The 22,631-nt window shown below is 42.5% G+C and overlaps 1 protein-coding gene across 1 annotated transcript in view; it reads right to left on the bottom strand.

Annotated features, from left to right (window-relative positions):
* Window positions 1-22,631, bottom strand: part of Cpq (carboxypeptidase Q) — a 363,792-nt gene that overhangs the window by 57,898 nt on the left and 283,263 nt on the right. The window contains exon 7 of the mRNA XM_051202536.1: window positions 8,075-8,276. Coding sequence (XP_051058493.1) covers window positions 8,075-8,276 — 202 coding nt within the window. The remainder of the gene's footprint in view (window positions 1-8,074; window positions 8,277-22,631) is intronic.

Here is a 22,631-nt window from a genome sequence, read left to right as displayed (position 1 = left end):
TAGAAGCAAATCTGTCGCGAAGGAGAAGAGTGTAAGAATGCAAGAGCGTAAGAAGTTCATTTATTCTGAGCTCGATGAGCAACTTGAAGTACTGAAGAGGGCACCAAACAAATGTGTTTAGAAGACAAGAGTCAAGGAATGGTAACGGGAAAGCTCTGACTCACCCACGATAAGGAGGTAAAAGGCAGCCACCAGCTAAACTTATGTTTATAACCCACTGCTGTCCAATATCTTTGATTTTTACTATTTTTGATTTAGTTCTTTCTAGCAGTCTATTCCCTCCCATTGCCATTCCCTTAGTTCACTCTTCAAGGGAACAGATCTGGCTGTCTATCTTCAGCATAGACAGCACCTGGCTTATGCTAACTACTTAAGACATGCCGACTGAATAAAATTTTCACAGCTCTTACACAAGGGACTGAGAATGCCTACCACGAATCAGAGCGCTCTCTTCTAACTTTCTCTGAGAGGAGAAAATCCAACTTGGAACACTTGACCACACTGAACAGAGTGTTTTTACCATAGGAGGAGAAAGTTTTTAGTTTAGTTCTGTTGATGTCCTGTGAGACACCAGGCAGTAATAAGCAAGACTCAAAATATGAAAAATTCTGAATAATATGTATATTTGGTATCAGTAGAGTGTGGACAAAGATGAGAGAATCTAACATATGAATTGTTTAAAACAAAATGCAAACTGTGATGAATAAGTGTCATGCAGTGGAGCCATATTGTCACTGAGGTGGATAGCACATTATAATGAATAAACTTCTCTCAGTATTTTATCTGGAGATGGCCAGATATTATTCCCACAGAACTTGACCTTATTTATTGACCAAACTTTTTCAATGTTAGACTCATGAATGCTTTATCGAGGGGCTGATAATTCCTCTCGGGCATGGATTCTGAGGCATTCCCAGAAGCTCACAATCCTAAGAGCAGAGCAAGCACCACAAGATGTGAGCTTGGCTTAGTGAACATGCTCTGGTGAGTGTTACTCTTTTTTTTTGGGGGGGGGGGGCTCCACCCAGCTCCCAAATGAATCACACAAGGAGTCTTGTTCTTAGTTATGGATGCCCGCCTTAGGCTTGCTTGTTGCTACCAGCTTTTCTTATCATAAATTAACCCATCTACCTTTGGCCTCTGAGCTTTTATCTGTTACTTCTGTTTATTTTGCTTTCCTTCTTTGTCCATGGCTGGCTCTGTAGCTGGCCCCTGGTGCCCCCCTCCCCATGTTTTCTTGCTCTACTTATCATCCCTGCCTTCCAGCCCTACCCATCCTTGCTCCCACTTTGCTATTAGTCGGCTCTTTATTAGACCATCAGCAAACAAGTAACACGGCTTCACAGAGTTAAACAAATGCAGCATAAACAAAAGTCCTAACACCTTAAAATAATATCCCCCAACAAGTGACAACTGCCTAAGCTGCAGAAGATAAGAGAAAGCTTGAAGGGGTGAGGGGAGGAGCTGGACCATGAAATTTAGCTGTTGATAAAATAATAGGGGAGGTCCAGGCCCACAGAAGTTTGGGAAAGGAAGGCGAGTCCAGGAATTCCAGTTTGACTGGACAACTAAGAGATACACAGAAAAGCATGGAAGGGCCACGCAAGACATGGGGTGGAACAAGAAGGGCTTTACATTCCATGCTAAGTAGACGCTTTAGGTATGTATAACGGCTGGAGACTGGATTTCACATAAGGAGGGCATGACCAGATACCACAGCTACTCTGAACTGTTCATTCAGTGGAAGTCCTCGTCTTCTTTAAAAATTTCCTCCTATGTCAGGAAGCAGTGCCTTTCAAAGAATACCAAAAAGGGTCCCACTTCTGCCAGGAAGTAACATTTGATCAATGCTCACCCATCTTGGCAGTTCTACTATGCATCATTAGGAGACAATTTAGCCACAGGGGTCACATTATTTTTCATCAGCCAGATGGAAGGAAGCCTGTTTTATTAATTCTTGAAAGAGTTCCTCCCTCTGAAAAAGGGATATAAATTGTAGAGATTCTCTCTTCCATGACCGTACAATGTGGAAAATATGCTACTTTGAACAACCACAGCATGCCAAGGAGGGGAGGCTGGACCATGGAAAGGACTAAGATGCTTGGTGTGGATGGAAAACTAAATCAAGCACTCAGTTGGGCTGGGGGGGGGGAGGGGGCGGAGCTCAAAGGCAAAGCACTCCTATAGCTTCTGCAAGGTCCTGGGTTGCATTTCCAGTACTGCAAAAGTGGAGAGAGCGGGGAGGGAAGCAAAAGCAAAAGCTTCCTGCTAATATTTTAAACTTTTGGGGGACTGTTTTCATAATATCATTTATTTTCCCCATATTCTCAATATAAGAGAACAAACATTTGCCAAGAAAATAATTATTTTCAATGTTTTCGTTTCTTCTCTCGGGTCATAATGATAAGAATTCAAACATCTTCCCCAAATTAAATAAAAAGATATAGATGTTTGAAGAATAGAAAGCACTTTGGTGCTGTGGAAAATCTCAGGGCCACAGAATACCGTGGGCTGAGGAGGGCTCATGAACAGACTGTGCTGAGGGGGTTGGGGGGAATAGGGATGTCAGTAGAGGTAGAGGGATGGCTGGGGTCTGAGATCTCAAGGCAAGAGCTTTTATGGAAAGGTACATCCAAAACCCTTTGTATTAAATCTCTTTATACCTGAAGTGTGCTATCTCTGCTACCAGTCCATTGTCCTGTTGGATTATTATCCACTACAAATTTCACCTTGCTCAGCAGGACTTTCTCTCTCCTCTTACAAGGATGACATTGTCGTAAACTGACCTACTTATCTTCAATAATTAGTGAAAATCATGCTGAATTATAACTCAGTCTGTGTCTCATTAACAATTTTTTTTAATATTAAGGAAAACTGAGACCCAGGCATCAAGTAGTCACTTCAGATTATGGATATTTAACAGGCTTACAACTTGATAAGGGATCAATAGAAGAAATGAAAGAAAAAGAAAAATGCAAAACATCTTTTAAACAGTATTTTGAAACCTATTGTCAGAACAGGTGGCTATCAGGTGCCACAGCCTCAGGGATACAGACTACAAATAAAATAGACATAAGGTGTACTCCCATTTTCCTTCAGATCAATTGTGGTTGTCTTTTTCTGAAGTTCTGGAACTTTTCAATATCCCAAGTGTTACAAGATCAGCAGTCTCATCATTTCTTCCAGGAATACCCCAAATTTGAAACAATAAAAGGTAGCTTAGGGCTGGCAAGATGACTCAGTTGGCTTGAGTTCAGTCTCGGATTCCTTCAGGAATGAAGGAGAGAACTGATTCCCAGCAAGTTGTACTCTGATGTATGCCTTGGTATGCACACACACACACACACACACACACACACACACACACACACACACACACACACAGGAACACACATACAGAGGTAACAGTATTTGTTTTAAAGATAGCTTAGTGGTAGCAAGAGACAGGTGTCAACCCTTTGCTTGCATCTCACAACGCTGTAAAGGAAAAAGCAAAGAATACAGGAAAACATTCACAGTCTTCCAAACTGAAACACTAACTCTGGAGAAAACCTGCTGACCTAGAGGAGAGAGGAGAAAAGTAAGGAATGTGGGGAGAAATAAGCAGTTGATTTACAATAACAAACTCCCTTCTCCCAATGTTAAATTATTCCAGGCAGTAATAAGCTGAAGTCCTTTGCATAAACAAAAGCTGAATAAGACAAACATTTTAGAGACTGCCCAACACTGGGAAGACCATCTCAGCATTCCAGACTCCTCTGTATTGCTGCATGGTGTGGGAGAAAAGGCTAGCAGCTTTGACATCAAAATGGCCTGGTCTCAGAGTGACTTTGGCTTGTGCAAGTCATGTAAGCTCTCTGAGTCTATTTTCCCATCTTTAAAATAAGGGTAAGTCTGCCAACTCCCAAAGGATGGTCTCAGATCCTTTTATCTGAGTATTTTAAAGGAAGCTTGATTAGGGACTGTGGTGATATATTATTTATGATTTTATTAAAGCATGCTGGATGGGGGCATCATCATCCTGGACTTCAAGCTCTGCTATAGAGCTAAAGTAACAAACAAAGTTTGGTATTGGCATAAAAACAGACAGGTGCACCAATGGAATTGAATTGAAGACCCCTATCAACCCACATACCTATGAACACCTAATTTTTGATAAAGAAGCTAAAAATATAAAATGGAAAAAATAAAGTATATTCAACAAATGGTGCTGATATAACTGGCAGTCAACGTGTAGAAGAATGCAAATAGATCCAGATATATCACTATGCTCAAAACTCAAGTCCAAATGGATCAAAGACCTCAATATAAATCCATTCACACTGAACCTCACAGAAGAGAAAGTGGGAAATACATAGGCAAAGGTCACTTCCTAAATAGAACACCAGACAATAATAAGGACCTCCTGAAACTGAGAAGCTTCTATAAAAGCAAAGAACATGGTCAACAAGACAAAAACAGCTTTCCACAGAATGGGAAAAGATTTTCACCAACCCCACATCTGACAGAGGGCAGATCTCCAAAATGTACAAAGAACTCAAGAAACTAGAAGTCAAACTATCAAATAATCCAATTTAAAAAATGTGGTACAGGTCTAAATAGAGAATTCTCAACAGAACAATCTCAAATGGCATAGAGACACTTAACGAAATGCTCAATATCCTTTGTCATCAGGGAAATGCAAATCAAAGCCACTCTGAGATTCTGTCTTACACTGATCAGAATGACTAAAATCAAAAACACCAGTAACAGCTTATGCTGGAGAGGATGTGAAGAAAGGGGAATACTCCCCCATTGCTGGTGGGAATGCACACTTGTGCAGCCACTGTGGAAATCAGTATGGCAATTGCCCAGAAAATTAGTGATCACTCTACCTCAAGACCCTGCAATACCACTGTTGTACATATACCAGAAGGAGGCACATTCACACAAGGATATTTGATCAACTATGTTCTTATCAACATTATTCATAATAGCCACATCTTGGAAACAGCCTAGATGTTCCTCAACTGAAGAATGGATAAAGAAAATGTGATACATTTACACAATGGAGTTACTCAGTGGTAAGAAACAATGACATCCTAAAATTAGTAGATCAATAGACAGAACTAGAAAAAACATCCTAAATGAGGTAACCCCAAATCAGAAAGACAAATATAGTATGCATTCAATCATAAGTGGATACTAGACATAAAGCAAAAGATACCAGGCTACAATCCATAACTCCAGAGAAGTTTGATGAACCCTCTTCCAGAAACGATGGAAACAGATGCAGAAATCCACAACTAACCAATGGGCCAAGCTCCTGGAGTACAATTGACGTGAGGGAGGAACAAAAATATGAACAAAGGAGTCAAGACCATGATGGGGAAACCCACAGAATCAGCTGACCCGAGCTAGTGAGAGATCACTGACTCAGGTCTGACAAAACGGGAATCTGAATAAGACCCAACTAGACTCCCTTAATATAGGTGACAATGGTGTGACTGGGACAGTATATGAGGCCACTGGCAGTGGGTCCAAGATCTAACACTAATGCACAAATTGACTTAGTGGAGCCCATTTTATATGGAGAGGTACCACGCTCAGCTTAGACACGGGTGTGGGGATGGAGAGGTGCCTTGGTCTTGCCTCAACGAGATGGTGGGGCAGACTTAGTGGACTTCCTAGGGGAGGCCTTGACCTCTCTGTGAAACAGATGGGAAGAAGGGGAAGTGGAAGGAGTGGGAGGAAAGGAAGAAGAGGGAACTGTGATTGGAATGTAAAACATAAATGAATTAAAAAAAAAGAAAGAAAGAAAGAAAGAGAAAAAAAAATAAATAAAAGTGTGCCTGAGGATTCAGAAAAGCAAAGCCATTTTCAAGCTATAGAGATCAGGCAGTGGTGACACACACCTTTAATCCCAGCAGCCAGAAGCTAGGATGTGGTGGTGCACACCTTTCATCCTAGGACTCGGGATTAAGAGGTAGACGGATCTCTGAGTCCAAGGCCACCCAGAGCTACACACGAGTGAATCAGTTTAAACGAGAATTATAGCTCAGACTTTAATCCCAACACTAGGGAAGTATGTAAGACAGAAGCAAGGTCTCAGTAGAAGCATTCATTTCCCAGCTACACTGAGGAGAGGTTACAGTCTGAGGCTTGATAAGAGCTCATAGAGACAGGATCAGCCCATCCAGCCTGAGGTAGAGGTAAGAAGCTACTGGCCGGCGGCTTTGCTTCTCTGATATTCAGCTTGAAGTTTGAACCCCAATACCAGTCTCTGGGTCATTTATTTATTTGTGTTACAGGAGGCCTCATGTATGGTAGAAACTTGGTAAAATGTAGCTTACTGGTTTTGCAACCAAAACAGGCTCAAATTTCTCTTTCCACTCTGCTATGTGGAAAATCAAACCTGACTTCACTGAGGCAAAGAGGGATGGTCCCTCATTACCTTATATGACAGTAATCAATCTACCTGTCCATCCCATGCAGGTTAAGCCATATGGGGCATACACATGTGAGGGAATAAGGTGAGGGGCTCTTGTGATTAAATGCAGCAAAACAAGGTGGCGGAGAGGTCGGTATAAGGTTTGTTTGTTCCTCCCAGTTCTGCTATAGATTTTAGCTTCTCCTGCCCCTGGCCAGTCTCCAGGCTAATTTACTCTGAGACACTAGCTGTTTCCTCACAGCAGCTGGACTGGTGACTCTCAGTTAAAGGCTCACTGAGAAAATGTAAAATTCCATCACATGATCCTGTACCACTCATAGCAAAAGCCTTTGTCCCTATACTGTGATATCCACAGATCATGTGTAATGTTTGGATATGAATGAATTGTGCACCATTCTAAATGGAAATATGGATTCCAGAGAATTTCAAGTTTTTGTTAAATATGCATAGGACAAATGGACAGAGTTTCAACCTCCTGTTACAATGAAGGAATGACTTTCTTATTTTTAGTTACGGATATTTGTATAAATTTCCAAACCTAAAATATGCCTTTACAACCCAGAATGTCTCAAGAACAGGCTTTCTTTAAAATGTAAATCTTGTTGCTGATGAAATCTGTTTTGTAAGCAGAAAACACAGTGGCTGAGGTGGACTTGGAGAGCCTGCTTTTGTACATACCACACAGTGGAGTTCTGGAAATGGTAATGTCAACTAGCTTAACGGCTAGGCTCCCCATTTATATAACAGAAATGCAGATGGATCTCTGGATAGTCCTTTTGATTACGGCTGTAATGGTATTGGAGGCACAATGTAGACTCATAAACAATACCAATAACTCTTTGCATGACTAGTCTCGGGCAAATTTGTGAAGCAGCACAAATTTATATCCTTGAAATCTGTTCCCCTCTCTGTTTCTATAACTCCTAGGTATATTTGCATTTCATGATTTCATTGCTGTTCCTGGCTTAGGACTTCTGTTCAGGGAAAGTCAGTTTGTGTCCACTCTCTGGTATTTCTGGTGTGTGTGTGTGTGTGTGTGTGTGTGTGTGTGTGTGTGTGTTCATCATGTGTCACAGTGTTCCTGTCAATGTCAGAGGACACTTAGAGTTGGTTCTCCCCTTCTACCACCTGGGTCCTGGCAATCAAACTCATCCTGATGGTAGGTGACTTTTCTCATTGAGCCATCTTGTCAACCCTATCTGTCTCCAAATTTTACCAGAAGCATCAAGGACAAGCACAATTGTAAGGAACAAAACCATGCTCAAAAAATGAATCTCTCACTCTAAAAGTTCAGATACAACAGTGTGTGGGTGTAGCAGTATTAGGGTGATAGAAGTTTCCCTAGTAGAGTAGAAGGGGGTTGGCAGCAGCAACTGCTTTCTGCTTCATTTCTTGAAGTTCGGTTGTGAAAAATCACCAAGCATACCTTCTAAAACAAATCAAAATCAACAGCAGATTTGAAGGCTTAACTCTAGAATCATTCCCTGCAGATCTTAGAGAGTGGAGAGCAGAGGGGAAGCACTGCAATGTCACCCAACTGAAAATAATCAGTCTACCTTGTGACGAAAACATGGGGCACCTATACAAGGTCTGCCAGTAACCACTGTGACCGTACAGGAGTATCATCTTCACTTTTGGTCTTACCAGGCACTCCAGCGTGGATCCAGAAGCTAATATCTTTTCCTTCTCCATCACTGAAGAGGTTGGTGACATTGAGGGGCTTCAGCAGACTCATGACTTCCCTCATGATAGCTCTGGCCTTGTCACTGCCGGTGAACTGCAGCCCGGTGGGTAAGAAGATCCCTGAGTCCGACTCCATCACCAGACTGTAGTTGGAAATATTTGCCTAAATAAAATTTAAAAAGAGAGAAATGTTTGATTCCCATCTACTGCTTCTATGCTATCAAATAATTCACCTCTTCACAGATTGCTGTCAAAATAATATTGCTCTGCTCTGCTCAATACCTACTCTGTGTATTCCTGATGGTTCTAAGATATACAATTTCCCATCCTGGCATTTGCCAAACCTAAGAGTTAACTGGAAAGTTACAAAAAATGTAATAGAGGGAATATAACAAAATTGCACAACTATTTTTATAGCAATAATATTTTTTAACTACATTTCTTAAGGCACTATTGTACTAGAATGTGCCCTGTACTCTTCAGGAGAAAAGTAGTCATCAGTCTTACCCAGCTACATACCTTGTGAGCTAAAAGTTGCTCTAGCAAGACATGCCCATTGATGCAATAGTGGCACAATGTCATGAGACTAACCAGCCACTTTCTGATTAGATTAAGTCATGCTCCAGAGGATGAATCCCATGCTTAGTGACATTATCTGGCCAAGAATCTATGGCTGGACAAGTCATAGCTCCTAGGGGAGAAACTAGCACTATTCTGCTGCTGAGCTGACACAGTATTAGACTGACTTCTAATGGCCTATTGATACCCATAGATTAATGCATACTTCATCCCTCACCAAAGAACCTTCTGTTTGTGCTAGGTGGTGGTTAATACAGAGAGCAACTATAAGCCAGGAGCAGAAGATTCAAGAGATTTCAGAATTCTCAGTCCTAAATTGAATACACCATACCTCATTGTCCCACAGCTTAGGGGCAATTGCCAGAGAAGGGGCAGCGGAACTATGTGAGCAAGAGGTGGTGGATGACAGACAACATGGAAACAGTGCCTTTTGGATATAACAAGGTAGCAGTGTGTAGGAACTCACAGTAGTTGTGACAGCACATACAAGGCCCGTGCAAGCCCAATTCAGATCAAACCTCAGCATAGATATGGCTGTTAGGCACAAAATCCTACCCCTAGCTCCAGAGTGGTGGGCAATTGTTAGCTGCTGGAAGAGGAACAGTGGGTTTCCTGTAAGAGTCCAGCCCCCGGTGAGCTGACCACACTCCAGTGGGAAGCTACACGTTCAAGGATGTATGGGCAGATGGAGAAAAACAGAAGACATGACGTTAGGGGTGATGGATCTGAGAAGAGTGGAGGGATGAATATGATCACAGCACATTGCACAGAATTCTAAAATTACACAATTTTTAAAAAATGGGGTAAACAAAGCAGGAGCTACTCATAGCTGTGTCTTCATTTAATTTCAGTGAAAGGTCCAAGGTTCTTATAATAAATGCAGCTGTCTCTGCTCTCAGCTTGTAGATACTGCCTTACATATGTGGAGGTTTCCAAGTTGCAGGCAGATCCTGTGTTTTCAACAGGAAAGGCAGATGAAGCTGTCTTGACTACAAGGGGCTTGGGTTAACAGTGGAGCTAGTTGACAGTTTAGTGGCCATACCTGACAGTCAAAAGAAGCCTGCTGCAGTAGACATGACCTTGGATCATTATATTCCGTTCCTTAAACAGCACCGGGCACTCCTGACCACCAAGGAGAATGATTAGCCACTCCTCCTCTCCTCAATCAACACACCTTGAGCCTGGCTTCCCTGTCTGCCGGGTGTGACAAGTGTTCTTACCTAAGTTTGAGTATGAACCTGTAGCCTCTTTTAAACCAAAGTAAAAGTGTTTGCATGAATCTAACTAACCAGGGCTTTTAACACATAAGAGATGCTCTTCCTCATAAGTGCTTTCTCAGTCTCTTGGATTACAAAAGATTAGAAATCCCAGAGACAGAGACTTTGCAGTGTCACTGTGCAATGACAGGCTATTGATGGGCACTCGAGACATAATGTAAATAAAGGAGCTTCTAGAGATGCCACAGGCTGTGAGCAGCAGAGATGAAGAGCCGAGGCTTTGGAATTACCCAGTCTGGGTTGGATCCCCATGCTTACCCATCTTTAGCTGTGTGCCTTTCACATTAATGTAAACTCCCAGTTTATTGGTCCATGAAATGGAGATGGTAAATCCTATTTAGCCCATGGAGATTGGAGAAGCAGCAGTTTGGGTTCAGGTATACGGGGCATTTGATAAAGGGCAGCATCACTGGCATTACTGGTTTTTCTCGTTTGAGCACTGAGCAGCTCAGCTTGTCGAGGATGGTGCCAGGGTTAAGTGCCCTGTTCGCTGACTGTGGTCACAGGAAGTGCGTCTGCAGTACTTCCTCCAAGTCAGGCTTTGTGTGAAAAACTTTACAGCTCATTCCATGGGCTGCTAAGATAAGCTCGTATAGTTTTCATACAAGTGCATACAAGCCTCTGAGGCTGAGTCAGGTTACCAAACTTTCTCACGGTCACCGAGCCAGCCATGGAGAAAAGTGTGGTATGAGCATGGCCCAGCTCTGCTTTTGATTGCTTTGTGTCCCATGTCCAGATGGCCACTTCTAATTTTCCAGCCACAAGTCTTTAAGTCAGACGTACAAAGAATACAGTCAAACAGATGAATAGATTTTAATTTTTACACGATCATAATACAAAGTATACTCACATAGAATTTATTATTTGTGCTAATAAAGTAACTTAATTAAGCACAGAGAGGAGTGAAAACACAAATAAAAACATCTTCTTACACAATTTCCTTCCAATTAGGAATCAAGGCCTAAAATAATAAAACTCCCCTTCAAGCCAAATAAAACAGGATGTGTTCAGACATCAGCAAACTGGAATCCGGGTGTATAGAGACAAGTTTGATTTTCATTCATGTATGGTTCCATTAGCTGTTGCTAACTTGATAGTGGTATGTTATTGTTTTCTACTCATATATAAACATTGCCATATGTTTCCTATAAAGAAGCAATAAAACAAACCATATATATATATGTATATATATATGAATGACACTACCTCCTCTCCAGTTGCGGAGTCATTATCTAAGCTTTGGGATGCCACTCTTCACAAAGGAACTTGAATGAACCACTACCACTCAGGAATGAGCCAAAGTCACAAACTTCCAGGTTACACAGCAAGAACAGCTCAGGGTAGGTGCAGGAAGCTGATCACTGCTAGCGACAGGGAGGACAGTCATGTTCCATGCCATCCATTACTCAGTGCGCAAAGCAAGATATCCCATCATTTGTTTACAGAACGTAGGGAAAAGCCTACTTTATGAGACAAAATGCTTAGCTGCTGAGATGACCAACTCCGGAAACAAAAACCTGAGGTGCACAGAAGAAGAGTCTTAACAGCTCAAGGATAAGTTAGGATGTGATCTGTGACCTTACTTCTCTCTTAACAAAGCTGGTAGCTGTCTATTAGGAGCCATGGAAACGATAGCTCATTGCCATGTAATGTACATAACCCAAAGCGGAGGAACGCTCTCCGGGACCTCTTACTGCAATTCCCAGATCAGTCACCATCTGCTTAGGTTGGGGGTTCACAGCTATCATATGTTGCAATCACATCCCGCAACACTTCTTTTCCCCCCTTTATTCTTTTTCTTTTTTCTCAAGGCTTAAGCAACCCGGCCAAAAGCAATTTGGGAACCATTAGCATTCTTGGGTTGCAGTGCAAGATTAAAAAGAAGGAAACTGCTGAAGATACATATTGGATGTTTTAAATTGCTTGCTTTGTAATATAAACACAAGGATGGTGTTTGTATTCTTTGCTTTTATAAAATTCCAGGGGATTCTTTAAAAAAAAAATATTGACCCATGTTCCATAACTTCTCCATTTCTCCCTAAAATTAGCCTCATTTTTGTTTTAAAACTTTTTAACATAGAGAAAAATAATTCACCAGAAAATCAAAAGAAAATATGCCCATTTCTCCACATTTCTCAACATGTCTCTGTTTTTTATTTAAAGTGACAGTGAAATACCCGAATCAAATGAAAAGAGCCTCATAATTATTTGAATTCATAGTGTAGGGTCCCCACTTTAATCTTCAAAGAAGGTGGAGTGGGTATGGACATGGGGCAGTTGGCCCCACCACCATTTTCTGGCTGCTAATGCCTCACAGATGATGGTGGCAACAATGTTTGGTCAGGTGGCAAGCTCAAAGAAAATTCTGAAAGCAAACCATCTCATGTGTGCTGGGTGGCTGCAACCATCTTCTGCAGCCACGCCAGGGACCCTCACCCCGGCATGGCAGGCACTGGCTCTTTTCAGAGCTCCAACCCAAACCCAGTCCTGACTGGAGGGTGGGTAGAGAAACATCTCTTAGTGTATGAAGTCAAAAGCAGGTTTTGCTTTCTGGTCGGGTCTGTCCTGGAGCTCAAACTGTATTTCCGACGGTCTCCAGAATTTGCCTTTGGACAGCTGTGGGTACCCAGGGGAGAGAGAGAGGTAGGAAAAGAATGATGACAAGGTCGAGTGCCATATAGTTTTACTTGACAGCTAAACTAGCTGAAGCCTGGGGAAATGGGCAGCCTTGGGGAAGTTACATTAGCACTAAAATTGCAGGTACCTATTGCAGTTTAGTCTCCATCGTGCTGGAGACGGGAGCGGAATGTTCAGCTCCCTGAAGCCCGTACCTATCACTCAGTGTGTATGCTCAGAGGTAGTCTACTGTGGTACAATCCCCATCACATTTTTACAATGTTATCTGAAGCACTTTGGGTTTCAGTGAATTCTCCTCTTGTGCTAGTCAAAGTCCACTGATAGGCCTTACATGTATGTATTAAGATATATGATGGCTCCATAAATGTCACTATGGCAACCATAATGAGTCAGCAGGCTAAAAATATTGAATGAACATCAGTGAAGAGACATATTTTAATTACACAGGGAATAGGATTATATTCATCCTGCTATTTGAAAAATAATGAAATATTTAGGCAGTTTGATAAGTTGGCTTAAAGGGGGCCACATGTCACGTTACTGTCTTCCGCCTCAGTCTATGGTTGTATTATCAATGTAGCAATGTAACTAATGAAAGTTGCGGGACTCAAGATCTTGCAGTGATATTTTGACTTCCCCTGTGCCATACATTGGCCCCCAGTTCTTCATGTCACTGGCTTCATATTTCTATACAGAGCAATTGAAATGTCCTATATAGAGCTTTGGGAGGACAGCCTTCACCCCCTCCATCTCTCTCAATCCCCTCCTGCCCCATTGCCCTGTGAGTCTCTACTTGCCCCTACCAACTCTTCTTACTCAGGTTCAAAGGTCAGGACTAAATCCTGAACGGGAGAAGCACTTCCTTCCATTGACCTCTTCCAGGACATTTTAAGGGAAGAAAAAGGCACAGTTCTGTGTTTGATGATGCTGGTGTGCCAGAAAGTAAAGTGCTCTATAGGCAACTTTTCTTACCCTGTTCTTGGTTGTGAAGCCTACATAAGGTTCTTTGAATGCCTCTAAGATGACGACTGACAGCTGGGTTTGTTTTCTTATAGTCAAACATGTCATTTAAAAAGATACAAACAGTGTATTAATCAAGGATCTCTAGAGGAACAGAACTGATAGAATTAATCTCTACATATGTGTGTGTATGAATATGCATATATATATGTATATATATGTATGTATGTATTATTTGAATGGCTTACAAGCTGTGGTCCAGCTAACTCAACAATGACTGCCTATGAATGGAAGGTCCAAGAATATGGTTGCTTAGTCCATGAGCCTGAATGTCTCAGTATACACCAGAGTCCTAAAGAAGTAGGCTGTAATGCCAGTGAAGGGATGGATCTTGCTAGAAAGGGTGAGAGCAAACAGACAAAGAGACAGCTTCCTTCTCCCATGTCCTTACATAGACCACCAGCAGTAGGTGTGATCCAGATTAAAGGTGGGTCTTTCCACCTCTAAGATCTGGATTAGAAGTGGTTCTTCACACTTCAATGATACAGATTAGAACTGGGTCTTCCTGCATGAAATAAATAAAGAGAAAGTTCCTCACAGGTGTGCCCAGTTACTTGGATTCTAGTTAATTTCAAATGTAGTCAAGTTAAATACCAAGAATAACCATCATAATAATCATATTTTTGTCTTGCAAAAAAACCAGACTACTTTATACTCAAGGACCAACACTGCCAAAGCTACCCTAACCAAACTCAGGAATGTGTGTGTGTGTATGTGTGTGCATGCGCGTGTGTGTATGTGCATGCATGTGAGTGAGTGTGCATGTGTGTGAGTGTGTGAGTGTGTGAGTATGTGTGTGTGTGCATGTGTATGCGTGTTTTCTGTCTAGGAAAATAGTGCTTGAGCACTTCTTGGTTGTGACAATATCCCCATATATTTTATTTGTTCAAAGACTTTTACTAGCATTAGTAAGCACCTAAAATGTAGCTTTAATAAGAATTATTTTTTTAAGTGTGCTTTTCCATTTCCACTTTGAAAAGCACAGCAGTGGGTTGGAAGCTTCCTTTTAAAAATGAAAATCCAAGAGATCTATGCTATACTAGAGCCTTCATCCAGTAGTTGATGGAAGCAGAAGCAGACACCCACAGCTAAACAGTGAGCCGAACTCCTAGAATCCAGTTGCAGAGAGGGAAGAGTGATGAGCAAAGGGGACAAGAACAGGCTGGAGAAACCCACAGAATCAGCTGACCTGAACAAGGGGGAGCTCATGGACCCCAGACTGGTAACTGGGAAACCAGCATAGGACTGACCCAGACCCCCTGAATGTGGGTCTCAGTTAGGAGGCCTGGGCAGTCTAAGGGACCTCTGACAGTGGAACCAGGATGTATCCCTAGTGCAGGAACAGACTTTCGGGAGCCCATCCCCATGAAGGGAAACTGTCTTAGCTTAGAGACACTGGAGAGGGCCTAGACCCTACTCCAAATGACTTGACAGACTTGATGATCCCTCATGGAAGGCCTCACCCTCCCTGGGGAGTGGATGGGAGATGGGATGAGGGTGTCTAGGGAGGGCATGAGAGAATGGGAGGGAGAGGGAACTGGGATCAATAGGAAAAAAATATTTTAAAAAGAAAAAAAAGATGAAAGCCTAATAGAAGCATCAGGGCTCTTGGTTCACTCAGTGAGCTCATGACTCACTTCTTTCCGAGCCTTTCCTGACAAGCAAACCACATCCCTGACTAACATGCCGGCCTCTCGCACTTTTTTCCATTTGTGTTTTCTCCTTGTTTTGCTCCTATAAAATCTAAGGCCTCCTATAGGTAAAATTCCCAAGGCCGCCTTAAAAGAGCCAGGGCATGTTCAAGAGCCTAGAGGAGGCAGGGGAAGAAGCTGTTTGTATCCATGCTGCATTTCCAGTTTAATGACAGCGTGTATGAGCAGCTCAATAAACACCGGTGGAGAGAGGTAAACGGGGCTCCACTGGCAACTGAGGACACTGTGCAGCTCCAGCTGTGGCTGCTGTTGTAAGAGGGGAGACAGAGAAATGCTCTACTGAGTTTTTTTTGTTGTGTTTGTTTTTATCTTGGAGAAGAAAGCAAACCTCTAGTTCCTTGAAATAGCTGCTGTTGGGGACTCGTGTGCATGTTTGTAGACCCAGCTACTTAGGAGGCTGAAAGATGAGCGTTGCAAGTTCAAGGCCAGCTTTGGCAAGGTAAGACCTTGCCTAAGTAAAAACAGAGGGCAGGGCACGGCGGAGAAAGGACTTAGAGGTTAAGAGCACTGGCTGCTCCTCCAGGGGACACCTTTGGTTCCCAGAGCCCAAAGGCAGCTCACAACCACCTGTAACTAGCTCCAGGACTCTAATGTACACCCCCCCCCATGCAGGCTCTTTGGGTACACATGCAGTGTGTGTGCACACATGCACCAATAACAATAAAAGTACATTTTTTTTAAAAGTGAAAAGAGGGCTGAGTATATTGTTCAGGGGCAGAACATTTGTCTCAGTGACCAAGCGCCAAGGCTTAATCCTCAGAATTGGGAAAAACCCAGCAATGATTTTTCAAGGATTCATGTCTATGGGGAATTTTTTTGAGTGTCTTTATAATGATGGATACTGGATAAAATAATGGAAGTCTCCAAGGACACTTTAAAAAGATTCAGAAATCTTTAAAGTTTCATAAAATTCTTTCCTATATATTGGTCATCAACTAAGGTAAAAAAATAAAATACTAAGTCCTATTTTAGTAAAAATATTCAGGGAGAAGAATATATTTGTTCAATAGCTATTAGGAGGAAGCTGGGGTGTGGGTGGCCATGCTTCCCTATTAGTCCTGGGCAGACCTAGTTTTCATGCTTACCTCAGTATGATTATTAATGGGGCCCCATTTCTTCTACAGCAATGTTTTAGTTTTAACAGTAAATTCATATGGAGACCTGTGAAATGAATCATTAACAAAGACCTGGATAGCACTGCAAGGGGCAGAGATCATCATCACACTAAATGCGAGGAATTTTCTTAACATATGTCAAGGCCAGAAAACCTGGATAAAACTTTGGTAGAAGAGGTGGTGTTCAACCTAAGAAAAAGCCACTATTCTGGGAGTTCTCATGCAATGAAAATCATGCTTGTTTACAGTATATCCCCAGGACCTGGACAAGAGGAACCTTGAAACATTTGACACAGGAAGAAACCAATGAAGGGGTACTAATTTATGCATCCAGATACTGCTATTGAGCTATGTCAATTTGCTAGAGCAGGTGTGGCAACATCTAAAAGCATAAGGCAAATATTCTCTACAGTCAGTACACCCTCAAATATCAACCATCCTTCCCAAAATTTTATAGGCGCCAGCAAAACATTACAGGGCTGAGATCACAAATAACTATTTAATCGATGATACTGATTGAACGTCACTTGGCTCAGGGATCTGAAACTGTCAACTCTCTTTATGTCTTACTGGTGTTCCCTCTCAATTTTCATTGCTTTTCTCAGCTTTCTGGCCTCTAGGTATTGGGTGGCCAGAAACAGCATTAAAACACCTTGTCTTTCCCCAGTTCACACCCTGCTGGAAATTGCAACTGGTTTTAAGTGATTTTTACCTTGTGATGAAGTCCAAGTCCATGTCCCTGCATCTTTCTCCTGAATTTCACATTCATATTAAGTAGCTGTCTGTGTATTAGTTTCCTGTGCCAACATGACAAATCAATACGGCCTAATAACATGAAACAAAGAAACATGTTCTCTTTGTTATGAAGCAACTCTTGCAGGGTAGGGCTGACGGGCTCCCCCTGGGGGCTCTGAGAACCCTTCCTCTTCATTTTCTAGACCCCAGAGGCTGTCTGCATTCTTTGTCTCATAGCCCCATCAATCACAACACCTTTGGTCTTCACATTGCGTCTCCCTCCTTTGGTCACCTTACCTCTAAGGGGCAGTGACGCAGTAAACAGCAAAAGCACGGAGATCACTGAGTCTGAAACTGTTGATAGTCAGCCTTGACACCGCGTGGGTTTTACCTCCCAGCTGAAACATGTCAACTAATCCTGTTGCTCTACTTTCAACATCCACCCGGACGCCAGCAACTCTGGACCTCACTGTCCCATAGGAGTGCTGCAGTGGCGTCCAGACTGTCTTTCCACCTCTCCATTTGGCAGCCTCTTCCCGGCACAGAAATCCTGCTTCTGAATCTACCCGCCTCAAACTCTGCAAGTGCCTTCATCTCAGCGTGCAAAGCAGAGCCCTCACATTTGTGTATGTTCCTAGTCAGACCCGACCTTCCATCCTTCCTCCTGCCCACTCAACCACCATCCCTGCCAACCCTTCTTCTGCCAACACCTTGGGGTCCTCACCATTTGTATAGGTGTGCTCTCTGACTTCTGACTTTCTCACTCCCCCCCTCCAATTTCCTGCAGGGCTCTGCCAAAATGTCATCTTCTTAGACTACCTCATGGGAAATAAGACTTCCTCCATTGCTCCTGGTAGTAGTCTTTAACTCTTACGCAGCCTTATTTTTCTCCTTTGCATTATGTATCCCCTTTATGCTATGTCCCACTTCCTTCCTTCATATGTGTACCGTCTGTAATGCTCTTGCCAGGCCTTTATCCAGGCTGGCCCTTTGACTTTTTCTAATAATAGACCCCGTGGAAATGAGCACATGTGGCAGCAGACAGCTTGCTGCAAGAAGCTTTTGACTGGAACACTCTTTATGTGATAATAAAAGTCCACCACAGGAAGGCCCCATCTTGTGCACTCCTATGCCAGATGCATACAGAAGCAGCCTTAGGGTGGGACACCACTAGGGAAGACAACTCAGCTGACAGCCAACTCTAGTTTCCATACACATAAGTGAGGCTACCTCCGCCTGCCCAGCATAGCCAAGTAGCCAGATGTGTTGCAAAAAAAAATCTTGTCTTGCCAGGTCCTGTGGCCTTTCTCAGCCCCAAACAAACACACACTGCTATATTAATTATACTACTGTTGGCCCATGGCTAGGGCTTCTTATTGGCTAGCTCTGTCTCAATTATTAACCCATTTCTATTCATCTATGTATTTCTACATGGCCTTTATCTTACTGGAGAATGCCTGGCATGCCCTACATTCTCAGACTCCACATGGTGACTCTTTTGATGGGCTCTCCCCGCCTACCTTTCCCAGAATTCTCCTTGTCCTAGTCCTGCCTATCTTCCTGCCTCATTGGCCAGCCAGTGTTTTATTCATCAACCAATAAGAGAAACACACACATATATCATACACACACACACACACACACACACACACATTATCCCCCATCACAGATGACCACAACTTACTGGCCATGGTTACAGGATAAAATGCTAGACATTCAATTACATAAGCAATTTTGCAGTATTTAGAAGCACACAGGTCCTGTAGTGATATTCTAAGGAGTCTGTAATGGCACCAAGAGCGTGCATGCTCAGTAACAAGGTTTTGAATGAGTGGATATCTCATAGGACTACTCAAAGAAGATGTAAGTGTTTGGATAGAAACTGTCAGGATGGGCAAGTTAGAATTTTAACATTAAATAAGTTAAGGAATCAGACCCATAATTCTGTTTAAGTGGAATCACCCCTCTCTGTTGAGCACGTATATGGACTCTCAATCTGCTGAAATGCCCAAATACCATTGAGTCTCAGGCTTCTTCGGCCAACAAATGGAGGAACACCATGATTAGGGAATCATGTGAGAAAAGTTTTGCTAGTTATTTGGCTTATGATTATAGAAGCCCTAGGTTGTCTATAAAATATTGAACGAACCCTTCAAAAGAGAATGAAGAGGTTCTCTACAAGATTATCCCTAACCAATAGAACTGGCTGGCCTGTTAGATGGGACATGCGGGCCCCTCTGGTGGCTTTTAGGGGCCAATGGCTACAATTGTCTTGGGTGAAAGTGCTCCAATTCTGGACCCTTCAGTCACCACTCACCGCAGCGGCAGGGTCATCCTTTGACCATTTATTAGTGCAGATTATGGGTTACTGTGCTCACAAGTCTCCAAGGATGTGAGTCTGCCTCGCAGAAGTGGTTCAGGAGGTGTGGCTAGTCACAGCTGCTTTCTCCCTGTCCTTTCCTTTTCTCTCTTCTCTTTGAGCACACTGCTTCCCTTCCCCCCACATTCACTGAGTGCCAAGCATGGTCCTCCACCATTGCTCCTCCCCCAGTGCTGGATCTCCCCCAACTCTTCTCTCGGATCCCATGCAGTGCTCTTCATTACATTTTAAAGTCTTTTACTTTGATAGCACCACTCCACAAACTCTCCTTCGTGCCGCTCTAGCAAAGGTCAAACATCCCCGGATACCCTCTCTCCGTTTCGCCTTACTCTTCTCTTCAGTTCTCATCCTTGTCCGTGTGGCCTCATATCTAGCCAGTTTATTATCAGTCTTTACTTGAATGGAACCAGGAGGAGGATGAGGCTTAAAATAGAGTGTGGCACTTAAGTGGGAGAGAAAGAGCAAACATTTATGCATGCATGTTTTTGTGTTTAAACACATGTATGTGGGTATATTCACATATATACACCTAGCTCTCATGAGCACAAAACCAAGTCCTATGTTAGGCCATGATGGTCGTGATCAAGGTGACAATGGCCACTTCTCAGTCTTTCAGTCCATCTTTTTCCTTCCACAGTTCTCAAGACTTAGTATGTATTTTATAAAGCTTTAAAATGTACATAAGGTTTGACAGAGGATAAATGCTGAAAATTAACCCTTCTCAGTTCGGATGGTAGTTACCCCTCGTATATGAATGGACGTTGGGAGCCCATTCCACATAGAGGGACACTCTCTCAGCCTAGACACATGGGGGAGGGCCTGTGGAGACTTTGAAGATTCCCCATGGAAGGCCTGGGGAGCAGGAAGGGAAACAGGGAAGGACCTGAGGGTGTAGGAACCGGGATTGACATGAAAAAAACAAGCTTGTTTCAATTTAAATCTTAAAAAATGTGACTTCTGTAGGTCAAGGGGAGAGAGCAATTGGGAGGGTGACCAGTTGTTCTCTGCTACAGTTGGCTAGAAGCAAGAAACTCTGGTGAGCTACTACGCAGGTGGCTGTGCTAACAGGAATGACCTATGCCTTCCAGAAGAGTATAAGAAAGGGTTTGAAGGTCCTCAGCCTGAAGGAGTGACGCGTTTGAGGAGACAGGGTTTTAATGACATCTGAACAGTATGCCACTCACACACTACTACCCCTTCATAAGTATAATGTTAGGTTTTTATGTATCCGACAAAACGAAGTTAAAAAACAGAATGAGAACACATGAGGGGTTCCGTGGGTGACAAAAATGTCCTGTGTTATCTGAGTCACTGTCACCACCCTTGTTAGAGTTTTAAAAGATGAAAACCTAGTCAAAGGCACATGAGAGCTCACTTGTTACTGCACGGAAATGAATTATTATTTTCTCAGAATAAAAATAACTTTTAAAAAGTCATTACATAAAAGCACTTTCCAATAAGCTATATAGCACGAGGTCATTTTTAAAAGTAGTGGTCATAAGTTATCAAAATACAAGTGAAATTTGCAAGGTCCTTTTAAAGGGAATAAGGTAATCTTGCTTGGAGGCTGAGCGGTGATTATTGTCTCCTCAGATGAAAGCCGGAGCAAATGCATCCTTGGAGGACCCTGTCTTCATTTCACTCTCTGAGCTGAGAGCCCCATGTGTTTGACTTATCGAAATGAAATGCCACCCCACCACTTGCAAGAAGAGAGGGTGGTAAGCAATAGGAAACTAACTGCCAAGTGAAATTTTAAATGGAATTTTAAATATTAAAAATACACTTTTAAAACCTTAAGGTTTGTTATGTTAAAGTTGGTACAACACAAGGCTAATAACACTCGGCATAATCAGCAAGACTCAATTATAGAAACCAATAAATGCATCCCGGGGCCACCAAGAGCTTTACCAATTGCTTTTCATAGTCGCTGAGTTTTAAAGTAGTCAGGCGGAATGAAGGGAAATAATAAACAGATGAGGCAATTTGACTTTGAAAAGAGTTAAGATAACTTAATAGGTATATTTTAGATAAAAGGGGGCTAAGGCATTATAGTGATTACAGGGAGAGATCCAAATAGGTATCTGCAATGAGCTAAGGGGGGTGAGGAGAAACAATTTCCCTCCTCTGAGAACAGTAATAAACAGAAACAGCAATCATCAGAAGGGAGGAAGAGAAAGTAGCTAAGGGAGAAAATAGCTTCAAATGCGCTGGAAATAATGACCACTCTGAGGAGCCACCTGAGGAGCACTTAGGAGTCCAGAAGCAGAGAAGCCCAAGGCCAGGAAAACCAAAGAACGAGCCAGGCCTCCATCCCTGCTGGGCTCCTTGCCACATTTCCGCCTCTTTCATCTGGTGTCCCTTGCGCCTGAAGAGTGTAGGTGACCACCCTAAGAGGTAGCTGGTCTCAGAGCGGAGTGGGAACTGAGATTGTCATGTCCCAAGTGACTGCTACCCAGAGGCGACTGGAGGCATGAAGAGGGGAAGGTTCCAGTGACATTTGATGTACTTCTTGGTCAGGGGATGAAAAATCAGAGGCAAGTTACTTAACTACTCTGGCCTCTTTTTGCATTTTTGTAAGATGGGGGTATTCCTAGTTAATCCCGCAGGTTTGTTAAGGAAGGTGGTGTTAAACTGAGGTGTGCTTGGGAATTCATAGATTTAGAGCAGGTCTGGGAATTTGAAAAGGAAACAGCTATGTATTTATTTTTCCTAACCTGCAACAGAAATGTAGACTCCCTTTAATATAATTTGTTGAGATAATTCAGTTACATCAATTTCTTCTTCCCTTTCCTCCCCCAAGCCCTCCCAGGTATACCCCCAACTCTCTAAAATCAATGGCCTCTTAGAATTACTTTAGGTTATGACAATTAGCAGCAAACCACAGCATGACCTGTCACTTCGTCAGCAACAGACATCACAGATATTTTCATGTCATGTTAGATACACCGCAAAAAAGTAACTTACATAGTCATCACATTGAAATTATGGCAACAATTAGGTCACAGTTAAGAACTGTGACTTAGTACATCTTAAATATACATAAAGTAATTTAAATTCAGTTTA

This window comes from Phodopus roborovskii, unplaced genomic scaffold, assembly GCF_943737965.1.
Source record: "Phodopus roborovskii unplaced genomic scaffold, PHOROB, whole genome shotgun sequence".
NCBI lineage: Eukaryota > Metazoa > Chordata > Mammalia > Rodentia > Cricetidae > Phodopus > Phodopus roborovskii.
The sequence above is the reverse complement of the archived record's forward strand: the minus strand, read 5'-3'. Positions and strand labels throughout refer to the sequence as shown.